The sequence below is a fragment of the Dromaius novaehollandiae genome, chromosome 8 (assembly GCF_036370855.1).
Source record: "Dromaius novaehollandiae isolate bDroNov1 chromosome 8, bDroNov1.hap1, whole genome shotgun sequence".
NCBI classification, from domain to species: domain Eukaryota; kingdom Metazoa; phylum Chordata; class Aves; order Casuariiformes; family Dromaiidae; genus Dromaius; species Dromaius novaehollandiae.
In genome coordinates, this window is record NC_088105.1 from 35,223,591 (window position 1) to 35,250,279 (window position 26,689).

Here is a 26,689-nt window from a genome sequence, read left to right on the forward strand (position 1 = left end):
TTGCTTAGGAAGAGAGGAAAAAGTAAAGTACTCTAATGTGATTAACCACCCAGTTTCCTAGGATTCTGAAGACATAACCATTTTTGAGAATACATAAGGTACTCATATATTTTGCTTGAGAATTTAAGTTAAAATCCCTTCTTGTCTTCCAGTTAATCAATTCCAGTATGCCCTGAAGGAAGGTAATCCTTTCAGTATCTAACTGTATGGCATTGAGCCATACTGTACTCCCTTTCCTCAGTCCTCGGGAGCTCTATATGGAATGTTAGTTTTAAATGTTATTTTCCGTACTTAAATTACGTTCAAGATTGCAGCGCAACATGGAGAGAATCCTTGCTTTTTCCAGAATGTTGGAGATATTAGAATATAGACCTGTCAGCTAAAGTATCTGTGATTTCATTGTATATTTGTTAAATATTAAGACATTTGATCCATATTCCTGTTAAGGCTATCTGGTAGACTTTTTACCATGTACAGGTGTAAACTTAGCAGAGGAACAACAGGCCTTTCACTTAATCCCACAGTAGCACCAGTCAGTGTGCACATGCTTCTGTCTCAAGTGACATGTCCATGCTACCTTTAGACTAGGGCTATTTCCATGTCATGTATACACTTTCTTTGGAAAGTACAATTTACCCTCCCTCTTCCTTCCTTCCAAATGCATGATTTGGAATCTTACCAAATTAGAAGTCTGTTCAGAAGTTTTGACTGATACTTTGAAACTTCTCAGAAAAAAAGAAAGAAGTCACTTTATTAGTCTTCCTTTTCAAGAGGGTAATAATATATAAATTAATTAATAAAGGTATTGCTAACAAATTAATAATTTGGTAATTTTTTTTGTATGACAGGAAGCAAGCAAACATCAAACAGAACTGGTAATCAGATGCTTGAAAAAAATCCCAAGCCACCTAGCTGCAAAAATCTACACTGCTGAAAACCAAATACAAAATAGAGTACTATGCCAAAATTACATACCAAAGTTGGAATTGAAATATCATTACTGAGACACAGAAATAATAGATAACTTTCATATATTATGAACACGAGCTCAGAGTTCAAGTACATAGATTTAGTTTTATAGTAACATAACAAATAAAGCCTTGTTTTCTAGTGTTTAAATTTCCATAATGCCATCAAAAATCTAACTTTGTCTTTTTTGTGTTAAATAACTTCATACATCAATATTATCTCTTCAAATTTTGATAGCAATAAAAATGTAATGTGCAAAGATTAAAAATAGTAGAAAGGCTAGAGGCAACCAAATAAAACATTTACAAAAATGTGCATAATAAAACAGAGATAAGGACAAAGATTTACTATCTTTTTTAACACAACTTTCGTGTGCATTATTTTTTTTTATGAAGCATTATGCCCATCTTTAAATAGTAACAATTTATTCACTAGTCACAGCTCTTCATTCCCTTTCACGTCAATTTTATACACCTACATAACTCTTCTGTCAGTGGAGTTACTGCAAATCTACACTTGTTTGAATTTTCAGTCCTGCTGTATTTTCTTCCTAAAGTCTGTTAGTGCAACAAGAGATGCATATTACTCTGCAACTTTTAGCAATCAAGCATCTGTTTATGATACACTGTAACTGAACATTTTATCATACATATTAGCTGGGGAACGTACAACAGTTCTTCAGTGTCTTGCAGCTCTTCAGTGTCTTGCAGTCCCAGGATGCAGCCACATTTTCAGTTTCCTCCCTTCTTACATAGGCATATACAAACAGTTACAATTTCTATTGCATTCCTAATATAAGAGGTATTGCTGAATGCTTGCCCTGTTCTTACACTCCTCCCTAGACATCTGCCTTTACCAGTGCTGGCAACAGGTTACTGGCTTAGGTAGACTTTTTGTCTGACACAGTATATCTTCTGCCTGATATATTAGGTAATTTTCCTTGCTTGGTATGCCTTCATTTAGCTAAACACGCCATATATATTCCAACCAAAATTATTGGGAGGAGGCAGGTTTTCAGGCCCATAAGCCCTTCTTTAGGTATCTTAAATGCCTGACAGTTGATCTGCTTTCTCTACCATAGATACTACCTGAACTTTCCAGTCTTGCCTTGTCTGTGTCTTTCAACCATCAAGTATATAACACTACCAAATAAATACTCTACAGGAGATTTTGGCTTTTTCTAGAGCCTTCTCCCTAGAATAAGGAAAAAAAATCTGTCTTTTATATCAGGGATTATGCTTACTGTAACTATAGAGAATTTACTTGTTGGATTAGGGATTCTGAACAATGATTGTTCTCTCCTGACATTTCCTGAATAAATTCTTGCTTTGCAAAACTCTTGTTTTCCAAAACTCTCTTACTAAAATTTTACATACTTGCTTTCTTTTCCTGGACCACATCTTCCCTAGATTTTGCATCATATTAATATCTGTCTGTACTTCTCTTGTTGAATTGTTCATGCTTCATCCTTTAAGTGCAGGGAATTGTAAGTAGGTGTCCCTACTTCATATACTGTTCTCTTGAGGGGTGAACTAGCATTTGCCATTCCTTTTCAGTCTCTTGAGGAAGGGACACCTTACATTCCTTTAGTGACCTCGTTCCACACTCTGGAGGAAAGATTTTTATAGCACACTCTGTTTCCAGCAGAATTTTCTTCCAGATAACAGTTTTAGCCCTGGTTATTCCTAAAGTCTTAATATTCCCTTCCTTAAGGGGCAGACTGAGGTCAAAGCTGAGAATATGCATTTTTCTCAAAGTTTCTGCCCTGCATCAGACAACTCATCAAAGATGCTCATCCCCTAAAATGCAGAATTCTATTTCAAGAAAGGCTTTGGTTTTCTAATAGAAACAAAAGGAGCCATTCAGGAACTGCCAAACAACAACAAATATATTTTTTAATTGCAGGCATTTCTGTGAAGTTTTTTTATAATCTGCCAGTAAAGTTCTTTTATAGTTCTATCCATTAATTTACTAAAAACAGTGACTTATTTAGATCTGTTTATGTTATGAACTAGTTGTGTTTATGAAATTCTCAGACTATTAAAGGATAAAAATAAAAGTTTTTCGTTTTGGCTCAATAGGAAACAAACAGTTATTTTAAACTACACTGTGAAGTGGCAGACAGTACATTTACAGGGAATTTTTAAGTGTCTTCAAAGTGAAGCTTTCATCCAGACTCCTCTTAATATGGAGTAGGGAATAATTTCTGTGCTTTGTGATGTCCAGACAGGTCCAGATCAAAAAGTTTATCTTTTTTTTAATCAGATATCCACCTGTAGGAATGATACCTTCCATTCTCCCCTAGCACAAAGGGGTATCAGGCCCTATTCAGATGCCAAATTCCTCCTTACTCCCAAATTCCAAGCAAGCCAGTCTCACCAAACTTTCCCTGGATATGCTATATTCACAGAAGAAAAGTTGTTACATTTTCAATTAAAGATGTAGGATGTCTTTGATTTAAAGAGCAGATTGGACTTAAGCGCATAGCTGCCTCCTGCTTAAATTTCACACAGATCTAGCTTGCAAATTCAGTGAAAAGCCGCTCTTTTCTACTGTCCCCACTCAAAACTCCTCCTGGGATGATTCTAAAACCTTAAAATAAAGATCATATTCTCATATCCACTATGTCTATTAAGAGGTTATGTTACTCAAAACAGTAATTCTTTCTGCATGGAGGAGAAGTCTGAAAAATGTCAACCTACAAGGTAAAAAAAACGGAGTTATAGATGTTTTAGAATTAGAATTGGCATTTCTGCCAAATTTCCCTAGATTTCACTACACTTTCTGGCTATTTTACTATCACCTTTATTATTACAAAATGGAAAACAATCATATAGTAGCCTGTTTCCTTCAAAGTGTTAAAATGTATGCTAAACAAGCAATGCCCACTACTGTCATTCTGAAATTTGAGATTAGTTTTTATCACAGACTTGTTTTCACATTTCTTTTTACCTATCCTAATGTTCTTCCTAGCAAATATGTAGGCTTTTCCATTACACTATGCTGAAGATAAGTATCTCTTTAAGGACGTTTCCAAAGTTTCCAGATTCAGTTTCCATGCATACTTTGCTGTTCTTTTTGTCTGAACAAATTTCTCAAAGAATGTTCTTCTGCTCATATATGAATAATCTAGGATTTTGTCATCCAAATACTCATTTATACCATACAAATGTTACAGAAAACCAGTCTGGGAATTCAAGGCAGGATTTGGGTTTGCAGTGCTTTAGCAGATTCAGACTTAAAAGAGAGTTCTGGAGACAGCATCCTTGTTTCTGTCCCTGTTTTTCATCTCTCTGTAGTTCACTATTTCCTACTTGTGGATACATTCTTCAAAAAACATATGTTGATTTCTGCATATGAATGATGTTTCCATATTTTCCAGCAATATGAAGACTCTCTAGTTTATTGCAAAGATTGTCAGAATATCCTTAGGTTTTCTAAGTATTTCTAATCTTTATTGTGCTAAAGTAGTCATTGATTGGTCGTCCACAAGATGGGGCTTCTACAACAGAGATCTCCCTATCCAAATTTAAGATTCTGATTCAAGAGCTACAGATGACATCACAGGAACAACATTTTAGCCCATACCTTTAAATTCTGTCACAGAATTTAACACTTGCCCTGAAAAAGCATCTTAAGTTTACTATAATTGAATATGTTCTCATGGTAACATATTAATTCATGGAAATATTAATGGACAATGTTCAAATGTCATTACAGCTCCTGATGTTCATATTACAGATCACTTTTGTGCTGTTGAAAAAGTCATGTTGGACAGCTCAGATTCAGAGGCCAGCTTCAATATGCCAAACAGGATTTTGACTGAAACTTCCAGATCACCTTCATTTATATCTTATTTCATTTATTTACATCTTACTACATTTATTTACATCTTATTTCAGTGAAAGCACAGAAACGACTTGTAGCTAGCTTTTCTCCAGCTGTTTCCTCTTTCCAAGTTTCCTTACCAAAACAAATGCTTAGGGGACCTGAACTCAGACTCATCAAGTACTAATGCAAAAGAAGGATTTACAGCTTCTATTGTGTTTGAATTAAGCTATTGATCCAGAAACGATCAAGAAAAAGCTTCCTCACTGACATGAAAAACAAGGATTATAAAATTGAAACTTCAAAGCAATAGTCTTATCTTCTTCCTCTTATTAATGAAACATTAACTGCAGTGAAATTAAATGAACACGTAACAGATATTCATTGCTAAGCACGAAAATCTCAGTAATATCTGTACGTCTTATTCCTAAATTTCCAATAATCTCTAGAGTTTTGATGAGTCATTTCCCAGAATGAGCCCTTAATTTGAATAAACTTACTTAACTGAAAGAGGGAGCAAGTTTGCTGTTCTGAAAGCTTAATTGTAGGTATGCATCTCAAAATAAGTGAACAGAATAGTAATTAAACACAACTATGTTGAAATATTTTTCAAAAAGATAGAAATACTTGTGCCTACAGAGGCATATGGCAGAGGGATAGACTACATAGGTTCTCAGGAATCTTTCCATGTATTTTGATTTGTCATTGCAGAAGACATACTGCTGTCTACAGGAAGAAATCTCTGAGATTTTAGGCTTCAAGGAAACCAGTAAAAGTTGGAGAAAAAGGAAAAATCAGGAGAAGGTGAAAGATGGGCACATTAAGTTGGGCAGCAAAAGTCATGTTCTACCTGCACGAATGTCAAATGCCCCAATGCTGCTTCAAAGAAGAATGAGCATGTTTGACACTACCTTACTGTTGCAGTGAAGTGAAGGCTTCATGAGGAACTAAGAGTCTCCAAGATAAAAGTCAAACTGAGATGGAATAATACCATGTTAAACTTCATACTCCTCATTAGTTGAGGCAGCTTTGACTTTTGGACCTGCTACTGCAAGCACCCATCTTTTCCTCACATCTCAGGCAGAATATCTCAGAACCTGCAGTCACGGTTCCTGATGATTTGCACACTGACCACTGGAGACCTTGGGACAGAGTTTGCTCCTAGCAAATGGAGAAAATATTTCACACAGGAAAAAGACCAGCACTTCAATTAAATTAAAATTTTAAAAGATTATTCAAAACATACATTTCCAGTTATTGCATGTCCACTGTGAGTTGAATGCTGGCCCAGTATTCAATACTCCCAAGGCCTGCCACGCAGAAATATCAGGTAGTCACACTCCCATTTGAACAGACGAGTTATCCTGCAATAATTGTGATTCCTTAATATTTTGCTATTGGAACTTCACAACCCATTCTACTTTCCATATTTTTTACCTATTGCCATGTTTTCTTATTGATATTTTCTGAGGGTGTAAGGAAAAATGAAAATTAACAGTAATAGAACTGTTGTAAGTCATCTGGGAGAAATGAAATAATATAAAATAGTTTGGAACCTTTGGGGGTTATCTGTATGCAATCTACTGCATCTGAGACCATTCCTGAGATAATTTTGCCTAACTTGCTTTTCAAAGCCTTCAGTGAATGAGATTCTCAGGTAATCATTTCCAGTGCTAATCTACTTTTGTAGTTTGAAATAATTTCCTAATGTCTACCTGAAATCGTTTACTCTAAGTCAATTATGTTTTGCCCTACATCCCCTGAACATGGAGAACAATTTATTCCTTTTCTCTTTGCAGAGACCTTTTATGCTTTTGAAGATAATTATCTCTTTTCCCAAAACTTTTCTTTAAGCTAACCAACCCCAATTCTTTCAGTCTCTCCTCTCAGATCATGTTTTCTAGGTCTCTGATCATTCTTGAAGTTGAGATTGTGATATGTATTACACTAAGAAAAAGGAAAATTGACTACTATACAAAAATTACCGTGAAGCTGGATGGCAGAGGAGACAAGAGATGACTTTTGTATGAAGATTGTCGACTTTGATTATTTTTTTTTGCCAAAATACATGTCCTTTTTCTACCTTGTGACAACATGTGTAGGTCCCCAATGTATGGAGCAGGCATTACACTCCTCGGTGAAAAAAACTTACGGATTTGGGAAAAAAGCTGTTATAGAAGGTAACTTACTTAGGCCAGTAATGGAAAGCATATCCTTGCCAAGATGGTGTCTTCAGGATAACTGATACATGTGATATTTGTGATACTGGGAAAATTTAAGCAGAAGTTTAGGCAATTTTTAGCAACATGAGCAAACTACTGTATCACAAAGTGCATTTAAGGCAAATACATTGCTTTATTGTGCTACATTCACTCTCTCTTGGAAAACAATATGCTTTTGTAATACATACACAGAAATGTCTATGATTCAGCTAAAATATCAACAAAACTGGAAACAATCGTGTATTTTGGAAGAAGCTGTGTTCTTTATAACCAAATAAATTAACTCAGTCATCCCCACAATCAGATTCACATGTGTTACAGAAGAATGTCATTTACTGGTATTCCCCAGAGGTATATACTACATTTTCTCCAGAGAAGTTTTTAAAATTAAAATGCGCCTTATTTATCAATGTTACCTGGACAATTGGGGCTGTCTCTGAAATTGTGGGCTCCATGGCACAGAAAGATTTCACTGAGAAGTTAACTGGACTTCTGTGTATGAACTGAGAAAACAATTTTTTTCCAGAAGAAAGACAAGACTTGACAAGAGAGGATAAGTGCTGGGAAGACAAGGCTGATGGAAACAAAGGAAATTAAAAACGTTTTTCTTGCTGAGGACTTTCAAATCCTTTTGGTGAGCATGATACATTAAACATATATAAAATGACGTCCAATAATAAAATGACCATGGGTCATGTAAAATGAAGTCACCAATGTTTTTTTTAATTGCTAAATCAGGCATTTTATGATGTCAGATATGCAGATAAACTGTTAACAGGAAAGACTCTTTAGGTCCTCAGTGGGTTTTAGATTTTAAACTCCAAAAGAATTTTAGGGGTTTTTTAGTAGTATAGTTCATCATCTCTGGATAGATCATATAAAAGCCTTAAAAATACAGTGTTGTGTAACTTGTCTTCCCTCATATCAAAAAATCCAAAATAAAAACATTCCATTATTTGCATCCTTTATAAACATTTTTCATACATTTCCATTTTGTTTTTAAAAATACATTTCACTTGGAAGATGCTAGCTGCCAAATCATAACTACAAAGTGGCCGAAACAGACCTGTGTATGACATTATCATGTTGAAACTTAACAGAATATTATTGCTGTATACTGGCAAATTTCAGTAAAAACCTACTTGTGAGCTCCCAAGCCTGCATGGAACGAGGATCTCCTACAGCACAAAGAGCTTGGAGAGGGGGGCCTGCTTTGTTCTGGTCTGTAGTCACCTCTGGCACTGTATGTACAAGGATCACCTCTGTGTCTATTTTCACAAAAGCAGATCCTTCTAAGCAGTCTATGTACTTAAAATAGTATCTACAGAAAGTAGTTACAGTTTAGCCTGCCAGATCTGTTTAATTTTCTGTCACTTAATGCTGAGAAACAGTGAAAGCAGTTCATGTGTTCTCTAGAGCAAGACTCCTACCAACTGGCTGTTGAGCACTAAAGACAACCAGCATCTACCTTGAGAAGTTCTTCAGCTATTTTTTCATCCCCAAGCTGCAAAAAACATAGCCGACAAAAGCAGCAGCCTCACAGTCCATCCAGGCCACACCACAGCATATACGGTGATATTACAAGGGAACCTTTCTGTTTGTGAGCACAACAATTTTTACATTCTCAGTCTCTGGGACCGCTGTAAAACTTCTGACCCTATGGCGCAAAGTTATTATTAACCGCCTACCTGAAAAAATAGGAGTAAATGGCCTAGAACAACAAGTGGCTTAAATCACCCCTATTTCAAAGAAATTGGTAATGATCGGTAACTGTTCTTGCTCTTTCCAAGCTCTCATGACTGCAGAGCCTGCATGTTGCAAAGCCAGACGTGAAGTGCTTCCTCTTCCGTCTCTGTGAGTCCGTCATAAAAAGTAGATCTTTTCTGGCATTTGACAGTTCTCTATCTTTTAAACTGAGCCTGGAGTTACAGTATCCTGTACATGCTTATGGACAAGGTTTAACTGGACTTAGCCCTTACTGTTTTTCCTTTTGTTGATCTAACTCAAGGTAAATAAAGGCAATATCTATACCACGGCACCCCAGAGTGTCTCCCAGCTGTGTGCTGACTCCGGGGATGAGGCCAGAGACCCACTTCTGTACACTGGTTTCCAAAGAAAGAAAATCTTGGCATGCCAGCCAGAAGGGAGATACCGCCTGCTCCTACAGGACCTCTGTACTGTACGACTGAGAGAGCAGGACTGTAAGGTACATCGAGGCACATGCCTGGCCCGTGGACTATGCATAGTTACAGTGACTATGCAGGCTTAATATCCACGGTAGCAATAAAACATCAAGTGACAGCTGAATAAAGAAGTCCTTTTAATTGCCAGTAATCTCGTTCCCAACATTGTCACTGCATAACTAAAAATATCCATACCTTACTGGAATATCACCTTAAGATCCTCACAGAAGATAGCTCCCACATTGCCCTAACCTTGAAATCATCCCTGGGCGAGGTGGTGTTCACTGGCTCCTCTCTAACTATTGCTTGGCTTCCTAATTGTCCTATTAAACTAAGTCAATGTACTTACACGTTAAACACCCAAATGACAGAGTCACGTACAGCAGTCGTTATTATACAGCACTCCATTGCACAGCCTTTCCATCATGAGTAACCTTCACAATTTGTGCACCATTTTTTTCCTCAGTTTCTTAGCCAAACTAAAAACGTGTTTGAACCCCATAAATGCCACTCATGACTTTTCTATTGCTATAGATTTTCTGTTGAAGGCGTTTAGGTTATTCATAGATAAGCAGCAATGCAAACCTCCTTAACAGGAATAAAAGGAAATCTTCAAGGGAGAAACTACCTGGATAAACAGCAGAAAGTCTGCTCCCAGTTCTTCAAGCACGTAGATCCCTGCAGGACCTCTCTGATGTTTAAGTAAAGGCTGCAGGGCCAAACGGATCAGTGCGGCTGCTGGATGCTTTGACCTAAGATGAAAACTATAGCACAAAGTGGGGTCAAAGTAGATCAGCAGAGAATGCTAGGGAATTTTAAAAAATGGCTATACTATACTGTATTACTGCACTTTCTAAATATTCTCATCTGCACCAAACTTGCTTAACTTTAAAAGAATATTGTAACAAAAATGGATTTTAAAACGTATTTCGAGGTCTGAGTTTGAAAGCCAGTGAGCAATTCTGAAGAACGATCCCAGATGACAAGGTGGGAAAACGCCTAATGGATGCAAAAGGGATGAGAACGCTTTTCTCTTAGTCTCGGTCTTTACACGCACGTTAGGACGTTACCACAGTGAAAGCTGCAGGCGTTTCCTTTGCTGAAATTTGCAATTAGTATCAGAAAGTGATTAAAACACGTTTTAATAAAGAAAAAAATACAGGAGGTAGGTAATAGGGTTTATGTGAGTATCTGCTCACGTGTGAAACGCCCCAAAGGCCGCCTTGAAGGCACCGAGCGAAAGCCGGGACGTCCCCGGCCGCCTCCCCGCGCGAAGCCGAGCCCCGAGGGCAGCCGGCCCCGCACCGAAAAGGGAAAAAAGAGGAAAAACGAAAAAAGGCACCAGCCGGGAGGGCTGACCCTGCTCGGCGGCGGGGGCAGGAGCCGCGGCCGAGCCGCCATGGCCGCGCACAGCCCGGGCCGCGGCGCCGCCGGGGGCGGGGGCGGGGCAAGGCGGCGCCCACCATTTTGGGGGCCGCGGTGAGGCAACCGCCCGCCCCCGCCCGCGCAGCCGGGACGGAGCTGCCTCCCCCGCGCCGGGGGGTTGGACCGGGCCGGGCGGCCCCGCGGGGCCTGGCGGCGGCTCCCGAGCTGGCGCGGGCGGGGAGGAGCGGGAGGAGGAGCCGCGGCGGCCTGTGCGCCAAAGCCCCGTGCGCAGCGCGCTGGTGACCAGGAAGCAGAACCGCGCCGGGGCTGCCGCTGGGGCGGGCGGCGGGCGGACCCCACCTGAGCCCCGCTGCTCCCCCCCGCCGCCCCCGCGGGCGGGAGGGAGGCGAGCGCTGCCCCTTCCCCTGCGCCGGAGCGAGGCGAGCGGGAGGCGGCGGGCGGCCGCGCCGCTAAGCCGCTTAGGGCCGGGGCGGGCATGAGCCTCCCCGGCGGGGCGGCTGCCGCTGCGGGCTGCGCGCTGCGGCGCGGAGGCTGAGGCAGCGGGGCCGCCGCGCCGTGCCCGCGGAGGAGGAGGAGAAGGAGGAGGAGAAGCCCCGCTGCGCCGAGGCGGCGGGGGGGGAAGATGGGGAACTGCCTCAAGTCCCCCACCTCGGATGACATCTCGCTGCTGCACGAGTCGCAGTCGGACAGGGCCAGCTACGGCGACGGGACCGAGCCGGACCAGGAGCCGCCGCCGCCATATCAGGTAGCGGCGGGGGGGGGCGGCGGGGGGCGGCCGCGGTGAGCGCAGGTGAGCGGCCCCGGCCCCCATCTCCTTCCGCGGCCTCGGCCCTGCGCCCGAGCCTCTGCCTCCCTCGCAGCGCGTCCCCTCGGGGGAAGTTTCTTTGTTTGCTTCGGCCTCGCGAATTTGGGCCTTTAAACAGACGGGAAATGAGGCTTTTGGGGGTTTTTTTGGTGGCGCGGGGATGACTCTCAATTGAGGCGCAAAGTCCGCAGGTGAGGAGGACAAAGCACCGACCCGACCCGGAGCCAGGGGAGAGAGAGCTGATTATTTTTGTTTTATTTACTTATTTTTTCCTTTCACCCAGCCCTCCGGCTTCCCTCGAGGGCCGTTGTGGATCCCGGGCGGCGGCGGCGGCGGTCCCCACGCTTTGGCTGGGAAGGGCGGACGCCGGTTTTCCAGCCCGTGCCGCCTCCTTTGTTGTCCCCGCGCGGTGACATCACTGTCTGCGTTGCTCCTCTCCCTGCTCCCGGCCGGGAGACCGCGCGCTGGCACCCAGGCTGCGCTTTGTCTGGTGCGGTTGTCCTCGCCTGTGCCTCCCTCGCTCATTTTTAGCCGTAGCTGATCCTCAGTAAGTAACTCTTCTAATGCAGCAGACCCTGTTTCCTCCAGTTGTGTGGGACACCAGAAAGGAAGCGTTTTCCCATTGTTTTTTCTATCTCCGAGAGACTGTATTAATCTACATCTTATGACTAATCAGGAAGGTTAAAAAAAATCAGGTATTTTCTTTCATAATTTTCTTCACAGCAGAGGATAATGTTGATACAGAATTGCGATGTTGTTAATGTCAAAAAACCCTTGTTTTTGACCTCCATTCACTGATGACCTCAGAAAGAAGGAAGCTGAACTTGTGGTTGCACTTGTCCGCTCCTTGTCGTCTCCATCCCCATATATAGAAACGTATATTGCTTTAAACAAGCCATCTAAAGTGGGTGACTGCATGGCAAGAAAGAATGGAAAAAATAGTCTAAGAACTAAGAGAACTTAAGTGGTACAACTGTGCGTTTTTTTCAAGTTTCAAAAATACTGTGCTGTCTGAAAGAATAAAATATGTTCCAGAGAAATCTATAAAAATGGCAGATTGACACACAAATCCTGAAAGGTGACTTGAGAGCTCTTTATTTTCTAGGATGGGAGTCATTCAGTAGTTGCAGAAGTGGCGTATAATTAACAAAATTGCAGGAAGTATTTAGCTGGGGAGACTTGCAATCTGCAAATGCTTTTACACGTTCAGGAATTACAGCTCTGATAGGAATTTTCTTAAGCATTTAAGAGAAGCTACATGTGTAGCAGTCACTGATGCAGTGGAACAACAGTGGTATTACTTGGCAGTCTGTAGCTGTTTGTTTTGTATGCGTGCAAAAGATCAATATTAGAATAAATTTCCTCATGTGGGGAATTTTTCCTAAATTCTGAATTATGTCTGTTTAACTCCAATGAATAGAAAGTACTTAATGTCAGGTGAAGTTTTTTTTAAAGGATGTGTTATTCTAAGCTAAGCCTAAATCATCCATTCTGTTTAGGAATGCATCACACTTTTGTCAAATAAACATATGGAGTTTGGCTGTGCATGCTATTTGTTGCATATTCCCCTCTGATTTCTAATAAGACTTGTGGCGGGTTGTTTTTCCCTTGGAAACAACCTGTAGGAGTCATGAGTCTAGTATACACACTCTGCAGGCCTTCTCGGGTTGATTTCTGTGGGGGATAAGTAGTCTTCCTCAGCCTCTAGGACTTAGTTTTTAATTTGAAAAGATAAAAATTTGGAAATAAATGAGGATGGTTGTCTGATAAAACAGTAGGCTGTAAAATAAGTGAGCTTATAGATGTCTATTATTGAGTAAGTGCATTCAGATTAAAACCTCCCTCGCTTGAATAAAGCTGTGTAGCATTGGGTGATGTGCACACAAGAGCTTGGCTGTCTTGAATGGCCTTGGCTGCCCTGAAACCCCGTATACTGATCTTCGCAATTCCTAAATCCTAGGGCTGGGGAGGGCAAACCCCGTTCGCTTTAATGTGGCATTTTGTGCGAGTTTCCGGCCTCGTTTAGTCACCATTCAAAGCTCGCTTCCCACAGCTGTTGAACCATGGTGCTTTGTGATAAGAAGTCAACATGACCTACAGTATTGCATGGTATTTCACATACTGTGACGTCAAGGGAAATACGCTATGTTTAAGGGATTTGTAATTTTGAATTGTTTTAGGTAGGCCAAACTCTAAAGTTGAAGAGTTCGTTATGTTGTGTTACAATAGCAGTAGGTAACTCTGCTACTTTGACTTTCAGGCGACAACTTGATTTCAGTGCTACAAATGGGAATTTGGGTGTTCTATCCTTGTGTGTGATAATTACTTCTTTCAGTGTTTTACCTAGAATTAGAATATATATGGAAATATATAAGCCTGAGGAAGGAAAGCAAGGAAAAGGATAAGAAGAGTTTGAGAACTTGCTTGTGGCAACCAGCAGCCTGCACAAGAAGCTGTGCAATACTAGTAGTTTAAAATCCAGCTCCTGAAATTTCAGCCATAAAATGGACATATTTTAGAAGTCAATAAAGTCTGTGATGTTTGCTTCTTTGGGTTTGCAGCAATGATGTGCCAGCTTTCTGAATGGGTCTTGGAAAGTGTGCAAACTGAGGGGAGGAAGCTTGTTTGGTGAAGATGCATTTTTGTGGATCTGCCTTAGCAAGTCTTTACAAACAGCTAGTCTTGTGTATTAGTCCCTTACTCATGCCCAGTTTACTTTCTGTTTCCAGTGTCTCTCTTCCCCCACCCTCACTGTAAAGGGACTTGTATGTCTCTTGTAACTAACTGCTATTTTATTTTGGTATCTCTCTTTTTTTTTTTTTTTTTTTTTTTTTTTTTTTTTTGTTCTGATTCTATTGTGCCATGGGCATCCATATAAGAACTGAGCCATAGTTTTTATTTAGCTAATTACTTCTAACTGCAAAATGCAGCTCCAGTATTCTTTTCAGAATTGCATGCTGAATTATTTTAATCAGTGCTCTGAGCACTATTGAACCTGTTTTATAAAATTCCTGTTTCCAGAAATTAGACTGAAAACTGGATTGGCAGTATGGACTCACCGTGTAATGGGGAAATAAAACTTCTGTTTGGAAGCTGTGCATGCACCTGTGTCTGATACCAATTTCTGTGTCAATGTGTTGTATGTTACAGCAGAAAGGCTTTGGAGAGAAAGCATCTTTTCAAACAGGGATCTGAATAAATGAGACGGTGGTCTACTGAAGCATCATCCATTTTCTAGTGCATCAAGTTTAAGGGCTAACATGGGAAATGATTAAAAAACAAAAGTAAAAAAGCGTGGGGGGGAGAGGAGAAGTGATTTCAAGTGTAGACCAGCATTTTCCTAGAGAGACACTAATTTTCAGTGCCTCCATTTTAGAACTTGAAACTACGATTGTTTGTCCAAGTACTGCACAAATGCAACTCCATTTCTAACTACTGAATCTGTGATGAGGAAAGAGTTAGCTTTGGTTTTGTTTTTTCTCAGGTCCTCAAAATTGAGTATGCTTTCAAGTTTATTTTTCTTTTCTGCGTATGACTTCGCCATCTGTTGGCAATATGCCTTCTGCTGCTTTTCCAGACAAGTTCACTGCTTTTTCCAGTTTCTCTTACTTTTAGTAGTTCTTCTCAAAGACTTTGTTTTGCAAAACAGATGTGGCACTTCTTTAATCCTTGTCTTGTATTGCTGTTCTTAAATAGTTCCTTAATAGTTGCAGAAAATTTCTCAGTTTATTAAATTTGGAAACTTTATGCAGTAAACTACCCAATACTTAGGGAGAGAAGATGTAAAAAGTACAACTGTGGACGAAATACACTGGAATCTCCATTTTAAAAAAAGATGTAGAACACTTGCTAAATCAATAAGCTAAAAGCATGAGAAGTAAGTGACAGTTCTTGGTATCGATGCCGAATGCTTAGAAGTATGTTTGAAATTGTGATACGGAATATAGGCTAATGAAATACTGTACTCCTTTAGCTGAATGGTTCCAAAGCCAGCTGTGGTACTCTGTACCACCCTCCACGTAAAATATTTTAGTGGACCTAGTGTCTTTTTATTTGGATGGATCCATTTAAAACTTTTAGACCTGGAAACTCCTTTGAGTAGCTTGTAGGCCTGTGAAATGAGACAAGGGAGATCACACAGGCGTGCTTAAGCCAACGCTGTGCTCCCATAATCTTGAAAAAGTTGTTGGGGACAGCAAGTTTTGAAAGCACAATTTAGGATGTCTCATGGCTTCTCTTAAATTGAGGCTGCCGTAATAGGCTCCTTGGGCCTCCTCTGTTAATTGAGCATCACTAGTACATGCTGTACTCTCACCCTGATCCCTGTGTCCTGTTGCGCTTGCTTCCGTCTGTCCTGAGTTCAGGGAGCCGGCGCAGCAGCCTGGGCCTGGCTGCACCCTCCTCGCCCCAGTAGGACATCTTGCTGGATCCTCTGAGCGCAGCGTAGTAGCTCGAGCCTTTGAGTGTTGCTTATCTGAGACACTGAAAAGCTCCTCAATTTAAACAGCCGGAAATTTTCTTGAAACATTCTGCTACTTTTCTGTTTGAAGCTTGTCATCATGGATGCATATATTGGATTTATTTTGCTCAACAGAACAACAAAGCTGTTATTACATGCTCCTTATTACTTATGTTATGACTGAAGTAATACTGGTATTCTGATGTTGTCTCTTAAAAGGCATGGTAATTAACATCATTAAAAATTGCATACCAAAATAATTCTGGTATAGGAGTTGCAATCATTTATAGAAATATCTGTAGAGAAATCTGTTGGGCTGTGAATGAGATGAATTGTCACCGGTGACTGCGTGCATCGCTCAAGACCAAACACTGCAGTCCTCCGCGGTGTCGGAGGTGGCACTGAGCGGCTGTGCAAAGCCAAGGCTGTTAGTATGCGTTGGTGCAGCGTAAGAGGAGGAAAGATGTGATGGGAAAACATTACATACAGAAAGCTAGCCATCACTTTATTTGGGGGGAGAGAAAAAAAAAAGGCAAGCCAACTAATAGTTTTATGTAAGAGAAAGGAGTATTTTAAAAACTGCATGTGCAGGGCTTTCCTCTCCTTGTCCTCCAGGCCTTGCTGATGTGTGTGAATTAGTTGCATTTGTGGACCTGAACTGAAATACTGTGTCAGTGCACAGTTCCTTATTTGGGTGGAAACTTTAAAGGGGTGCGAAGGAGAGTGTGTCTCTGTTTGGCTGTCGCTAGCTAGTGCTCTTGGGCAATATTGACACAGGTGGAGATCAACCTTGGTGAGAAGAGAAGGTGACAGAGGAGCTGAAGCTCAACATTTGTGGCACAGATGAGAAATGGTAGTGTTGTTTTGTGTTTACTTCTCAATAATGATTGCTCCAGCTACCTTATATAACTTGTTTTCAGAAATGAACAAGTGCTGTAATAACATCCTCTAATAATATCTCTAACTGTGAAAGACCAAGTGCTAAATGATAAAGTCACTCCTGATAAATTGTTAGGATACAAATTAGCTGTATTTAGAAAATAGGCAAGTCCTTGGTGTCTTGTGTACATATAGGCATGCATATATATGTACATAAATGGTGCTGTTTTAGCAAATTCTCTGTGTGTGCAGAGCATTATTAAACTGACATTTTTGTGGTTTAATATCTATATAGGGATATAGATTGTATTTATCCAGACAGTACTAAAACATATGTATTATGAATTCATTGCAAGAGCACTCAAGGATATTTGGCTAGTGAGCAATATGCCATGACATTTCTTATTCCTGCCATGTCTGAAGAAGTCGGAGAGCTGTCTGGAGAATTTGGTTGCTGCTAATCAATGCTGAACAGAACGTTTCCTGAGGGTGCACAGTATGACTTCCTTCCTAGATAACAGTGATTAAAAATTGTGCACCTCTATTTCCTCTCTTAATGCAGACTGGTTTCGGCACAGGCTGCCAGGCTGACTGGTGCCCACTTCCATTTTGCTAGTGAAACATCTGAGCAGGGAGGAAGGGAATAGAGGAAGAGAAACATATTAGGAAACCTGGAAATAAAGGATACCATATGGTATCACAAAGTTAGATAACTTTTTTGGCATAGTGGTATTGGAAAATATCCTTTTGCAAACTGGTTTTAAAGAATATTTTTGAATATTGGCTGAATGTTGTAATTGTTTGCTATCTTAAAAATAGATTTTCGCCCTAATTTCTATGGGTTATAAATATGAATTAGGCCTAATTAGAGCAAATGTGGTGTGTATGCTAAGGTTTGCGTTCTCTGTTACATTCTTTTTATTCTGAACATTAGAGCCGGTTTCTAGACTCACAGCTGTTGAGTCAGCGATCAGTAAAGATCTGTCCCTGACCATGCTGGACAGAAGGTTTTGCAATAGGAATTTCGAAAAGGCCGAGGAATGTTTACAGTATTATTTGACAGAATGCTGCTCCCTGTTTTGTGTGCCATTCTGCAAGAAATGTCTAAGTTGGATCAAGATAGTACACAAGGTCCATTCCTGTGTGCTTGTGTCACTGTTGACAGCTTTAATAAAAGGAAGAAGCAAGGTTTAATGATCACTTCTGTAGGTCCTGTTAGTGTTGCTAGTCAAACTGGTTGCAGGATGTAAGGTTGAGAAACTAAAAATGGTGGTTCTTACCTGTGATAGACAGGTATCTTGTGATTTTTGTGCTTGCCCTTACTATTTCCTCCGTATAGACACCCAGAGAAATATATTTATATTTTGAAGAGTTAATGGTCTGTGGAACAGGCTAAGGCAAATCAGCTGTTGCTCTTCAATGAACTAATGAAACAGTTCCTAAGAGACTGAAGAACTGTAAAATGAGCAGGTTTTTAGGCATGTCGTGGCTGAATTAGAATAAAACGTCTTTGGGGGAGAAAGCTGGAGAGTCACCATTCTGTGGCTCTGTAAAAGCAAAGCAGGCTTCAGTCTGCTTTTAGACTGCAAGAAAAATTTGCCTGGACGTTATCAAAGTCTTGGACGTGGAAGATGCCTTGTTGCCTGAAGGCAGGATGTGGCTTCATAGAGGATCCTGTATTTCTTACCTTCTTACCAGCCCTTGCAGGGCAGCTGCAGCAGGTCGCCATAGGCAGAACGCAGTGGCTACCTGGCCCAACACAGCTAGCGGCAATGCGTAGCTTCTCACTGGCCATACCTGCGCCGTGGGCTTCAAAAAAGTTGCTTGATTAGCCCTAGTGTAAGTTACGGTTGTTTTTAGTTTGGTCTTCAGTCTAGTTTATAACTTTTGGCAAACCACTTAGCTGTGCTTTGGTTTCCTCATCTGTAAAATGAGGAGCAATAAAGCTTATCTTTACTGCAGGCATGCTTAGTAATTTAATTCGTGTTTGTAAAGTGTTCTGTGATAATTTGATTTTAATAAAATAATATTCCTCTGTTATAAAATGAATCTCTGCAGGAATTTATGACAAATCTGCTGCTGTAGACAGGGAGCTTTATTGTAAGAATCTGTTTAAGACAACAGATAATAGTCTCCTAAAATCTGTTTGGAATCTGATAATTTTGTATTATTTGGCAGCCTGTGTTCAAGATGCTGGATTAGTAGGAAAAAAAGAGGTGGTGAAGATGCAGTAAGAAATCCTTCCTTATCAGGATAATGAAACTTCATTATCATGGGAGATGCTAGGAGTCTTTCAGGCAGGCCAGTCAAAACAAATAATCCTGCCCTCCCCAAAACCTAGGACCACCTGGTTTTCAGGAAGCCTTTGTGTTTCCTGTCGTTACCACCAGTTCCTTTAAGTGCTCAGCAGACGTTGCTGGCCGTACTTCTGGGCTTAGGTTTGAGAAGCATGGAAAATAAATCACTTCTCTGTTTTGAAAAGATAATGGTCTGTGGAGTGGACTAAAGCAAATCGACCATGACTCTTCTCTGAGCTAATGAAACTATTTCTAGGAGACCAAAGAGTTGCAAAGAGCGGTGGTTTTATTTACCAGTCCTCCATAGGAATCTCTGTAGGCCGCTCTGTTTCTCAACAACGCAGAAGAAAGTTGCAATGCCAGGGGCATAAAAGCTGCTCGGCCGCAAGCCCTGAGCAGTGACATGGACGAACAACAGATGCATGGAGCAACTGGAGGAGAAGATAAAAGAGCCTTCCCTTCAACCACGGTTGCGTCAGCCAAATCACAAGCAGCTGGGCTGTTACACCGGACGCTTCTGCTGATCCATCAGAATGCCTGTGCTTGCTCTCCGCTTCGCACACAGGCACGCGCACGTGGAATCGTATCACAGGCGAGTCTGATTCTGAGAGTTCTCATCCCCTCTCTGTTTTTAGCCACCGGTGTAGTCTAGGAATGATGTAGACCTGAAATGCCTGGGGGAGGACTGAAACTGTGGGAGGAACGAGAGAAACTGTGACTCAGGAAATTCAGTTCCTCCCTCAGCCCCAGCGTGCGGTGGTGAACGTGCAGACTATTATCCCTGCAACGGTGGAACCTGTTTCCCTTGATCTTATTTTCTGGACGCTGAAGAGGCCGTTGTCTCCTCTCTCCTGCTTTTTTCCCCCACTCAGAGCAATTTGTGTTTCTAGAGGCATAGGTCAGGAACAGTCCCTGTATTTTGTTCACTGAACTCGAAGGCCAAACACCCATGCAGAGACAACCTCGTCCTCAGTCGAAGACAAATCTCAGCTGGCCGACAGTGCCGAGTTTTCCAGAACTTGGGACTGTAGTTAACCCGTATGCCATTAGAGCTTGGGCTGCTAATAAAAGTCTTGGAAGCATCAAGGAAATGCCTGTTTTATGACTAAGAATGTCTAATAAAGCCACATGAGTATTCAGTGGTAAGAGAAAAATTATTCTGTGCTGTTTTGGACAGGAGCAAGGAATCTGCTATCCTGCAGCCATCATTAAAACCACTGAATTTGCTCGATACTGTCAGGTTCCAATTTTTGTCATGGCAAAACTGATTGAAAAAGAAAGGACAGGCTAGGGTATGACCCAGAAATAGCTATATATAAAATAGCCATATACTCTCGGACAGCAGTTCTGTAGATGCTCTAAGGTTTCCCTGTAGTCCTCACCACTGTCTCTATATGGCTCTCCTGATGATTTGTATACGCAATCTAGCCAGAAGGAAATGGAGCAATATTTATCTGGCTTTATTTATTCGCATAAGATGCATCTTGGTAGTTAAGGATACAAATCTCTCATGACACAAATCTCTCATGACTCAGTGTGCGAATGCTGCAGAATTGGACAAGGCTCGGTGCTCTTGCCCTTTCTATTTTAGAGCTGCGGGAGACTTATCCAAGAGATCAAAGTGCATCAAATTCCATTATTCCAATATCTACGGGACGGTATAATGCATGACTACTCTGGGAGGATGCCTCTGCATCTGACTTTTATTCATCATTGTAATTAAAGCCAGACACAGAGTTTGTTCTGTGCACTGAATGTTAATCACTGCATTTTATTAACACACTTGTTGAAATCTGTATTTCAGACATAGTAAAACTTTGCAGGATAGATTAAGACCAATATTTATTTTGCCTGAATTCATTTTCTTTAAAGTTCAGAAAAAGAAGTGATTGCTCTCAGTGTTTGAGCAAACAGGTGTAAAATGTGCTTGACTGCACAGGTACCAAACTGTTAAACTGGTTTGGTCTGTACTGTTGCTTAACAGAAAGCTGTATGCAGTTGAAACTTCATTAAAAAAGCTCAGATTAGCAAAGTAATGATCTAAATTCAGATTTACTTAAGGCACTGGAATTAAGATCTTAACGCTTGTAAGCTCTAGTTTGTGCTCTGTAATAGTACTTGCTGAATTGCCATTGCCAGTTCCTGATGTTTTGCAGTAAAAAAACCGCTGCATAGGTAGTGTTAGTCTGAGGTCCGTCTTGAGCCGCGAAAGCTCCTCTGGCGGAGGCGTAGCCCTGCGGCTCGCGGCACCCCGGGGGCTGCGGTGGCCGGGCACCCGCCGGCTCAGGGCGCCTGGGCTTGGGCCTTTGCCCGAACCCGCGCGAGATGCTCCGCTGCTCGGCCGCCTTGCCTTCTGCTGGAAGCGGTGCTGGGGCAGTTAATCCACTGGGATGGATCTGTGTGATAGCTGGACTTCTGCTTTTTTACGTATGATGCTGCTTTTTAGAAAATCCTTCCATCCAGCCATCTGTAAGAACCAAAAACGAGACACAAAAGCATTTTTTTGTTTGGTTTTTTTTTTGCCTTATGTCTGAATTTAGACAAACCCGCTGGAATTTCTGAGAGGTTAAGCTGCGTTTCTTTGTTTGACTGTGTGACTAAACTACTGAAAATAAGTTTAACAAAGAATGCCTGTTCCTTTTGTGTCTGTGTAGAGGATTTATTGATTTGTATGAGATGGAGTCAGCTGTGCAGAGAAAGTGTTAAATGTATAATTTTATTTTTTTAAGAAAGTCAGAAGAATCTTTTAAAAAAACAAAGAAATACCCACTTGCACACACAAAAATCTTCATGCTCCAGGTCATCTTTGTTTTCCTTTTTATAGCCTGTATTCTTTCCTTTCCTTCAGTGAGTAACCTGCATTTTCGCACCTCCCAGAAGCAGCAAGATGGTCTAGATTTAGAGCTTCCTGGGGAAAAGTTCACTTCACCTTATATATAGTTTCTCCTGAAGTGTCTTTATGTTGTTAAAATTATCACCTACTCTGAGCTGATAAGCTAAGGAGAAAAGAGCTGTAGTTTTATGTTGGGATGGGAATGGAGGGTGTTTTATCCTTTATCTTTTTTTGGCTATTAAGAATTTCTTATGCGCATGCTGTTATCTAGATTCTGCCGGACTGAAGGTAAGAGCTTTGAACTCCCAGCTGTAATATAAAGAAATTATGCCTGTATCTTTCAGCTCAGTATCCTCTTAGTGTGCTGTGGCTGAGTAACAACAAATTACTTCTTCATTAAAGAGTGCATTGGATCGAGTGTTCGTGCTGGCAGGAATTTCTGCAATGGGCTGTGACTGCGGACTTGGTACTCTGAGGTCAATGCATCCTTCTTCTGAGTCTGATCACTGAGGCTTTTTCTTTTTTTGGAGGTTCCTCTAAGAACTGGTGCTGGTGCTGTGATATTTTTATTGGAAAGCAAAAACTGGTGAAAATGGTAGTAACAACTATGTAACAGATGCTACCAAACAAGTTGTTAGTGTTGACAGCTCAGACAAATGCTTTCATCTCGGAATAAACAGTCACAGTACTGGAGCGGGAGGGAAGTTTGTCCATCCCTTTGTCAGCGTAAGAATTTTTTTAAAATATAAGGGCATTTGTCTGATTCAGTGCATCAGTAACTTGAGCTGTTTGGGCTTCTACAGTGTTTCTGGGAAGAGAGGGGTACTTTCCATGTCGCTAAAGAAAGTGCTCCTGTCTGAGGAAACCAAATACTCCCATCTTGGGGCCTTTGCTGGGGCTTTGCCAGTTAAAGACCTCGGAGCCCCTACGTTAGTGTGTGTACACCTCAAGCATGTGCAGAAATTATAGTTTGTGTTTGTTTAAATTGATTTAATGCTGGATTCTGTTCTACCACTTAAATTATAGCTTTGACAGACCGTACTCAGGAGCGAATGCAACAGAGGCCAAAGAAAAGACTCTAGAGCTGTTTCTCTGCTCCATAGAGCATGTGTCAGCCACCAAGCTAAAATGCAGCGTGTTGTGGTCCACCTTCCACGCTTCCTTAGTTCTGACTCCAGGAACTCCAATTTAAGTACTTGCTACTGCCAAAATGGATTGTTTCACTTTTTCTTCCTATTTTCCATTTCCAGCCATGTGCTCCGCCATCTCTTCATGGTGGCTTTGGTTCTTCTGATCCCTCAGAGAGTCAGTTTGTACCATTAAGGTGTCTGAAATGGGCTCTCGCTCTCTTTTCCTCTCTTCTTTTCCTCCTGTCCGCTTAGTGAGCTGAACTGGCTTCGTGGCAGGGCGGGTGAGCTGGCGCGGACGTCGTCAGAGCACATTGCGGGAGCACACGAGAAGGAAGAGGAGGAAATTTTGGGAGCACTGAATCGTTAAATGAGAAGAGCTGATCAGATTTAGCTGCGCTCTTTGCAATCTGTATATTCCATTTTAACTTTGACATCTCTAGAAAAGTCTAGTGATGCCAGATATTAGATAGGCGCTGTTGTCACAAAGCGTTACAGGATTTTTGGCTTCTCCATGTTGTGGTTAAGAATATACTCAGACTTAACTACATACCAGAGCGCACACAGAAGTAATGCCTAATATTCGTTTGGACGATAAGTGCATTTGGGAATGGTCTGCATAAGAAATGCAATCTAAATTTGTTATATCTGACTTCAGTGGGGCAGTGATTGTAATTTAAGGGATCTGGCCACTTCAGGACAAATCTCCAATATAGACAAAGCCTCAATTTCATTGTGTATTTTTTTAATAGTGATCTTACTTGGGGGGGAGAGGGAGGATCCCCCCCAAAACATAATGAAAGAATATACATCTGTCTACTACAGCTGTCCTTAAAGAAGCTTCAGTGCTTTTCCTCACTTTTTTTCTAAGGAAATCCATTAATGTTACCTAACCGTACATAGCATATTTGGTAAGTACAGGAATCGGTGCAGGCTTTCGCAGGCTGTTCATGTTGTGCAGCAGACTGATATCCCTAGGGACAGAGCTGATTACAGTAACATCATTCATTTGCATCGTGGGGTGCTGCTGTGCCTCTGTCCTCCCACAGGCCTTCCAGTTACTGCTCCGTGGATTGTTTCCAAAGTCTGGCTATAACTTGGCAAGCTGTGTCAGTACTCTTTGATTACCTTTGTCCATATGTATGTGGGGACTGCCAGTGTGTGTGGCTTTTAATAAAACAACCTCCTGGATGTCCAAGATGTTCAGCTTTTGCTGTTGCATAATTTCCTAATTCTAAACTAGTCACCTTAATTTAGCCACCCAGTTTTATATGTTATGACTATTCTAGTTTGGTGTTTCTCAGGAGAGTCCCCTAGTTTCCTATTGAAGCCAGTCTTAGTTAATGCAAATTGAGGAATGAAATCCTGTTTCAAGAAACAGAGGAAAATTTGAGAAGGGAATTTTGCTGCTTTCTTGTGCATCTGCTTACGCAGTGTTACCAGCTGGTGCAAGTTTGACAGTAATGCCACTCTCTTACGTAGATCAAACCTCCTTGCTCAGTGTCTTTCTCCTTAGTTCTTGAGTTCATAATTAGTAACACAGAACACAGGCAGTAAATACCATCTTTATGGCTTTTTCAGATTTCATGAGCTAAGTCGGGTCAGGCTTAATTTTTGGCTTAGAGACCTGCAAAAAAAAAGCCGCCGAGCTGCAGGAGCCTGGGTTGCTGAGGCAGTAAGGGGCACGCGGCCTTGTTGGTCGTCGGTCGCTGTTCAGCAAGCAGCTCGGCGTATCGGTAGGGCTGGGCAGCACCGCAACGCGATAGAGATCGTTTTCTGAATGAGACCACTCGCTGCCACGAAGATTTCCTTGCTTTCTTTCACAAAACATGCTGGCCAGGTTTCAGTTTGAATACAGTAACACATTTCAGCTGGGCAGAATCTATTAAGTTAGACCAGTAGCGATTACCCTTTCTCCCTTAAAAAGACTTAAGTAGCACACCAAACTAAAGTAAGATTTTTTTTTTTTTTAATTCTATATGCAGAAAGATTACCATGTTCCAGCAGTACAGTGGCTGCGTATCAGTGTAGACTATAATAATCCCCCGTATACTTTTTCACTGATGACCCTACGTTTTGCTTGCCCCAGGCCAAATCCTTGCCAGTGGTGCAGCTGCCTGGTGCTACTCAAGCAACATAAGTGGGTTTGTAAAACTGGAGATTTCCATATGTGGTAAAACTTCTAGCTAACATACAGGCAGCAGAATAAGCTTTATAAAGGTCTCTTCTCAGCCCTGCCGTTGCTCTTACTTCCACGCACGAGGTGTGCTGCAGGGAAAGGGGGTTTGGCCGAAAACCTGTGCGCTTCAGCCGTAGGGGTTTTGCACCAGCAGGCTATTGAAAACTCAGCAGAGATTAAACCAGATTACATCTAGGGTTGTGCTGTCTTTCCGCTGCTGGGAGAGGCAGCGGTGTAGTGATTGCGTGTCCTTTCAAACTCCAGGCTTGCGCAATGCTGAACATGAGTATCAAAAGCATAAAAAATATACAGACCTTTACATTCTGTGTGACAGCTGAAATACAAACATAGTCCGTTAAAAATATCTTTATATTACTTTTTGTGGCAGAGAAGTCATTAATGAGTTTCAATATAAAATACTACATTATAGAACCAATAAAGGAGAATAACTGGAGCAGATGTAACAAGAAACTTTAGCAACTCAGTGATGAGCAAAACATGGCGATTGTGGTAAAACAGACTAACTGAATGTGTGCTGCAAGTCCGTGCCTCTAACTAGATCGCAAAAGCTCTTCCTCAGCAGTTGTCCTGATCTGTGAATCCATATATTTCCAGAATTGTTAATGCAAAAAACTTTTGTCCAAGACGTTTTTCTTCTTTTTAAAGCAGCTCTTTAGTGTCTTAAGCTTCCAGGGGGACTCACTCGTGATGGTGTCTGCAGGCATTTACAATAGCTTCAAAATGTGGCTCAGATTTAATGAGCGGCACCTTCTGTATTTTAGTTAAATGAGCTTTGAGTTAAATATGACAGGCATTATTGCTAGGGTTTTTTTTCATACTTCATAGATGATATTAATTTGAGCAACAGCCATGTTCAGTACAGTATTTGAAATTGTGTATAACGTGTATGAATATCTTCTGGACTGTTTCCGGGTGAATGTGCGGATGGTTGCATGCGTTCAGTGAAGTTATTTTCTGCAGATAGTATGTAATTTTTACCAGAAGTCGATCAAGTTTTGCTCTTACTACTCATACCAGGGGACTCTTTAGATCATCAGAGAACTAAGGCTCAATGAGCTTCTCTACATTTCTAGATTATGGCCAGTTTACACCTGTTATTTTTGTACCAAACAGATCTTCAGTTATTTTTCCTTTTCTGATGTTTACTCTCCTGATTTATTTAGAGATCACTCCTTTACCCCTTTCAGCCTTTGTTTTTCTAGGCTAATGCTTCTATTTTTATTTTGTTTGTTAGTGGAGATAATATTCAAGAAACTTGATTTTCCTGGAGGAAAAAAAAAGTCTTATCCATAGTCAGTGAAACTTTAAAAAAATAATAACAATAAAAATTAAAGCACAGCATGTTTTAAGTGATCGAGGAATCGTTGACTGACTGTTCAGCATCTTGCAGCACTAAGCCCTGGTGAATTTTGCCATGATGACTGATAATGGATATCACAAATAATATTTACTTTAAATCTGCAGAACAGGCAGTAGAGAGAGGTCAGGAGGTGAGCACCTT

The 26,689-nt window shown here is 41.1% G+C and overlaps 1 protein-coding gene and 2 long non-coding RNA genes across 4 annotated transcripts in view; 2 read left to right on the top strand and 1 right to left on the bottom strand.

The window, feature by feature from the left end:
• The window catches only part of LOC112986567 (uncharacterized), a 30,450-nt gene extending 24,802 nt beyond the window's left edge, over positions 1 to 5,648 (top strand). For both annotated transcript variants that reach the window (XR_003260056.2, XR_010390255.1), the window contains one exon: positions 5,509 to 5,648. This is a non-coding gene — a long non-coding RNA (uncharacterized LOC112986567). The remainder of the gene's footprint in view (positions 1 to 5,508) is intronic.
• A 212-nt stretch (positions 5,649 to 5,860) lies between these two features.
• LOC135329055 (uncharacterized) lies at positions 5,861 to 7,173 on the bottom strand. Its single transcript, XR_010390256.1, has 3 exons — positions 6,987 to 7,173; positions 6,044 to 6,161; positions 5,861 to 5,958 (listed from the first exon to the last, which is right to left on the bottom strand). It is a non-coding gene; the product is annotated as an uncharacterized LOC135329055 (long non-coding RNA).
• A 3,546-nt stretch (positions 7,174 to 10,719) lies between these two features.
• The window catches only part of RNF11 (ring finger protein 11), a 33,097-nt gene continuing 17,127 nt past the window's right edge, over positions 10,720 to 26,689 (top strand). Inside the window, exon 1 of the mRNA XM_064516194.1 lies at positions 10,720 to 11,333. Coding sequence (XP_064372264.1) covers positions 11,211 to 11,333 — 123 coding nt within the window. The 5' untranslated portion in view covers positions 10,720 to 11,210. The remainder of the gene's footprint in view (positions 11,334 to 26,689) is intronic.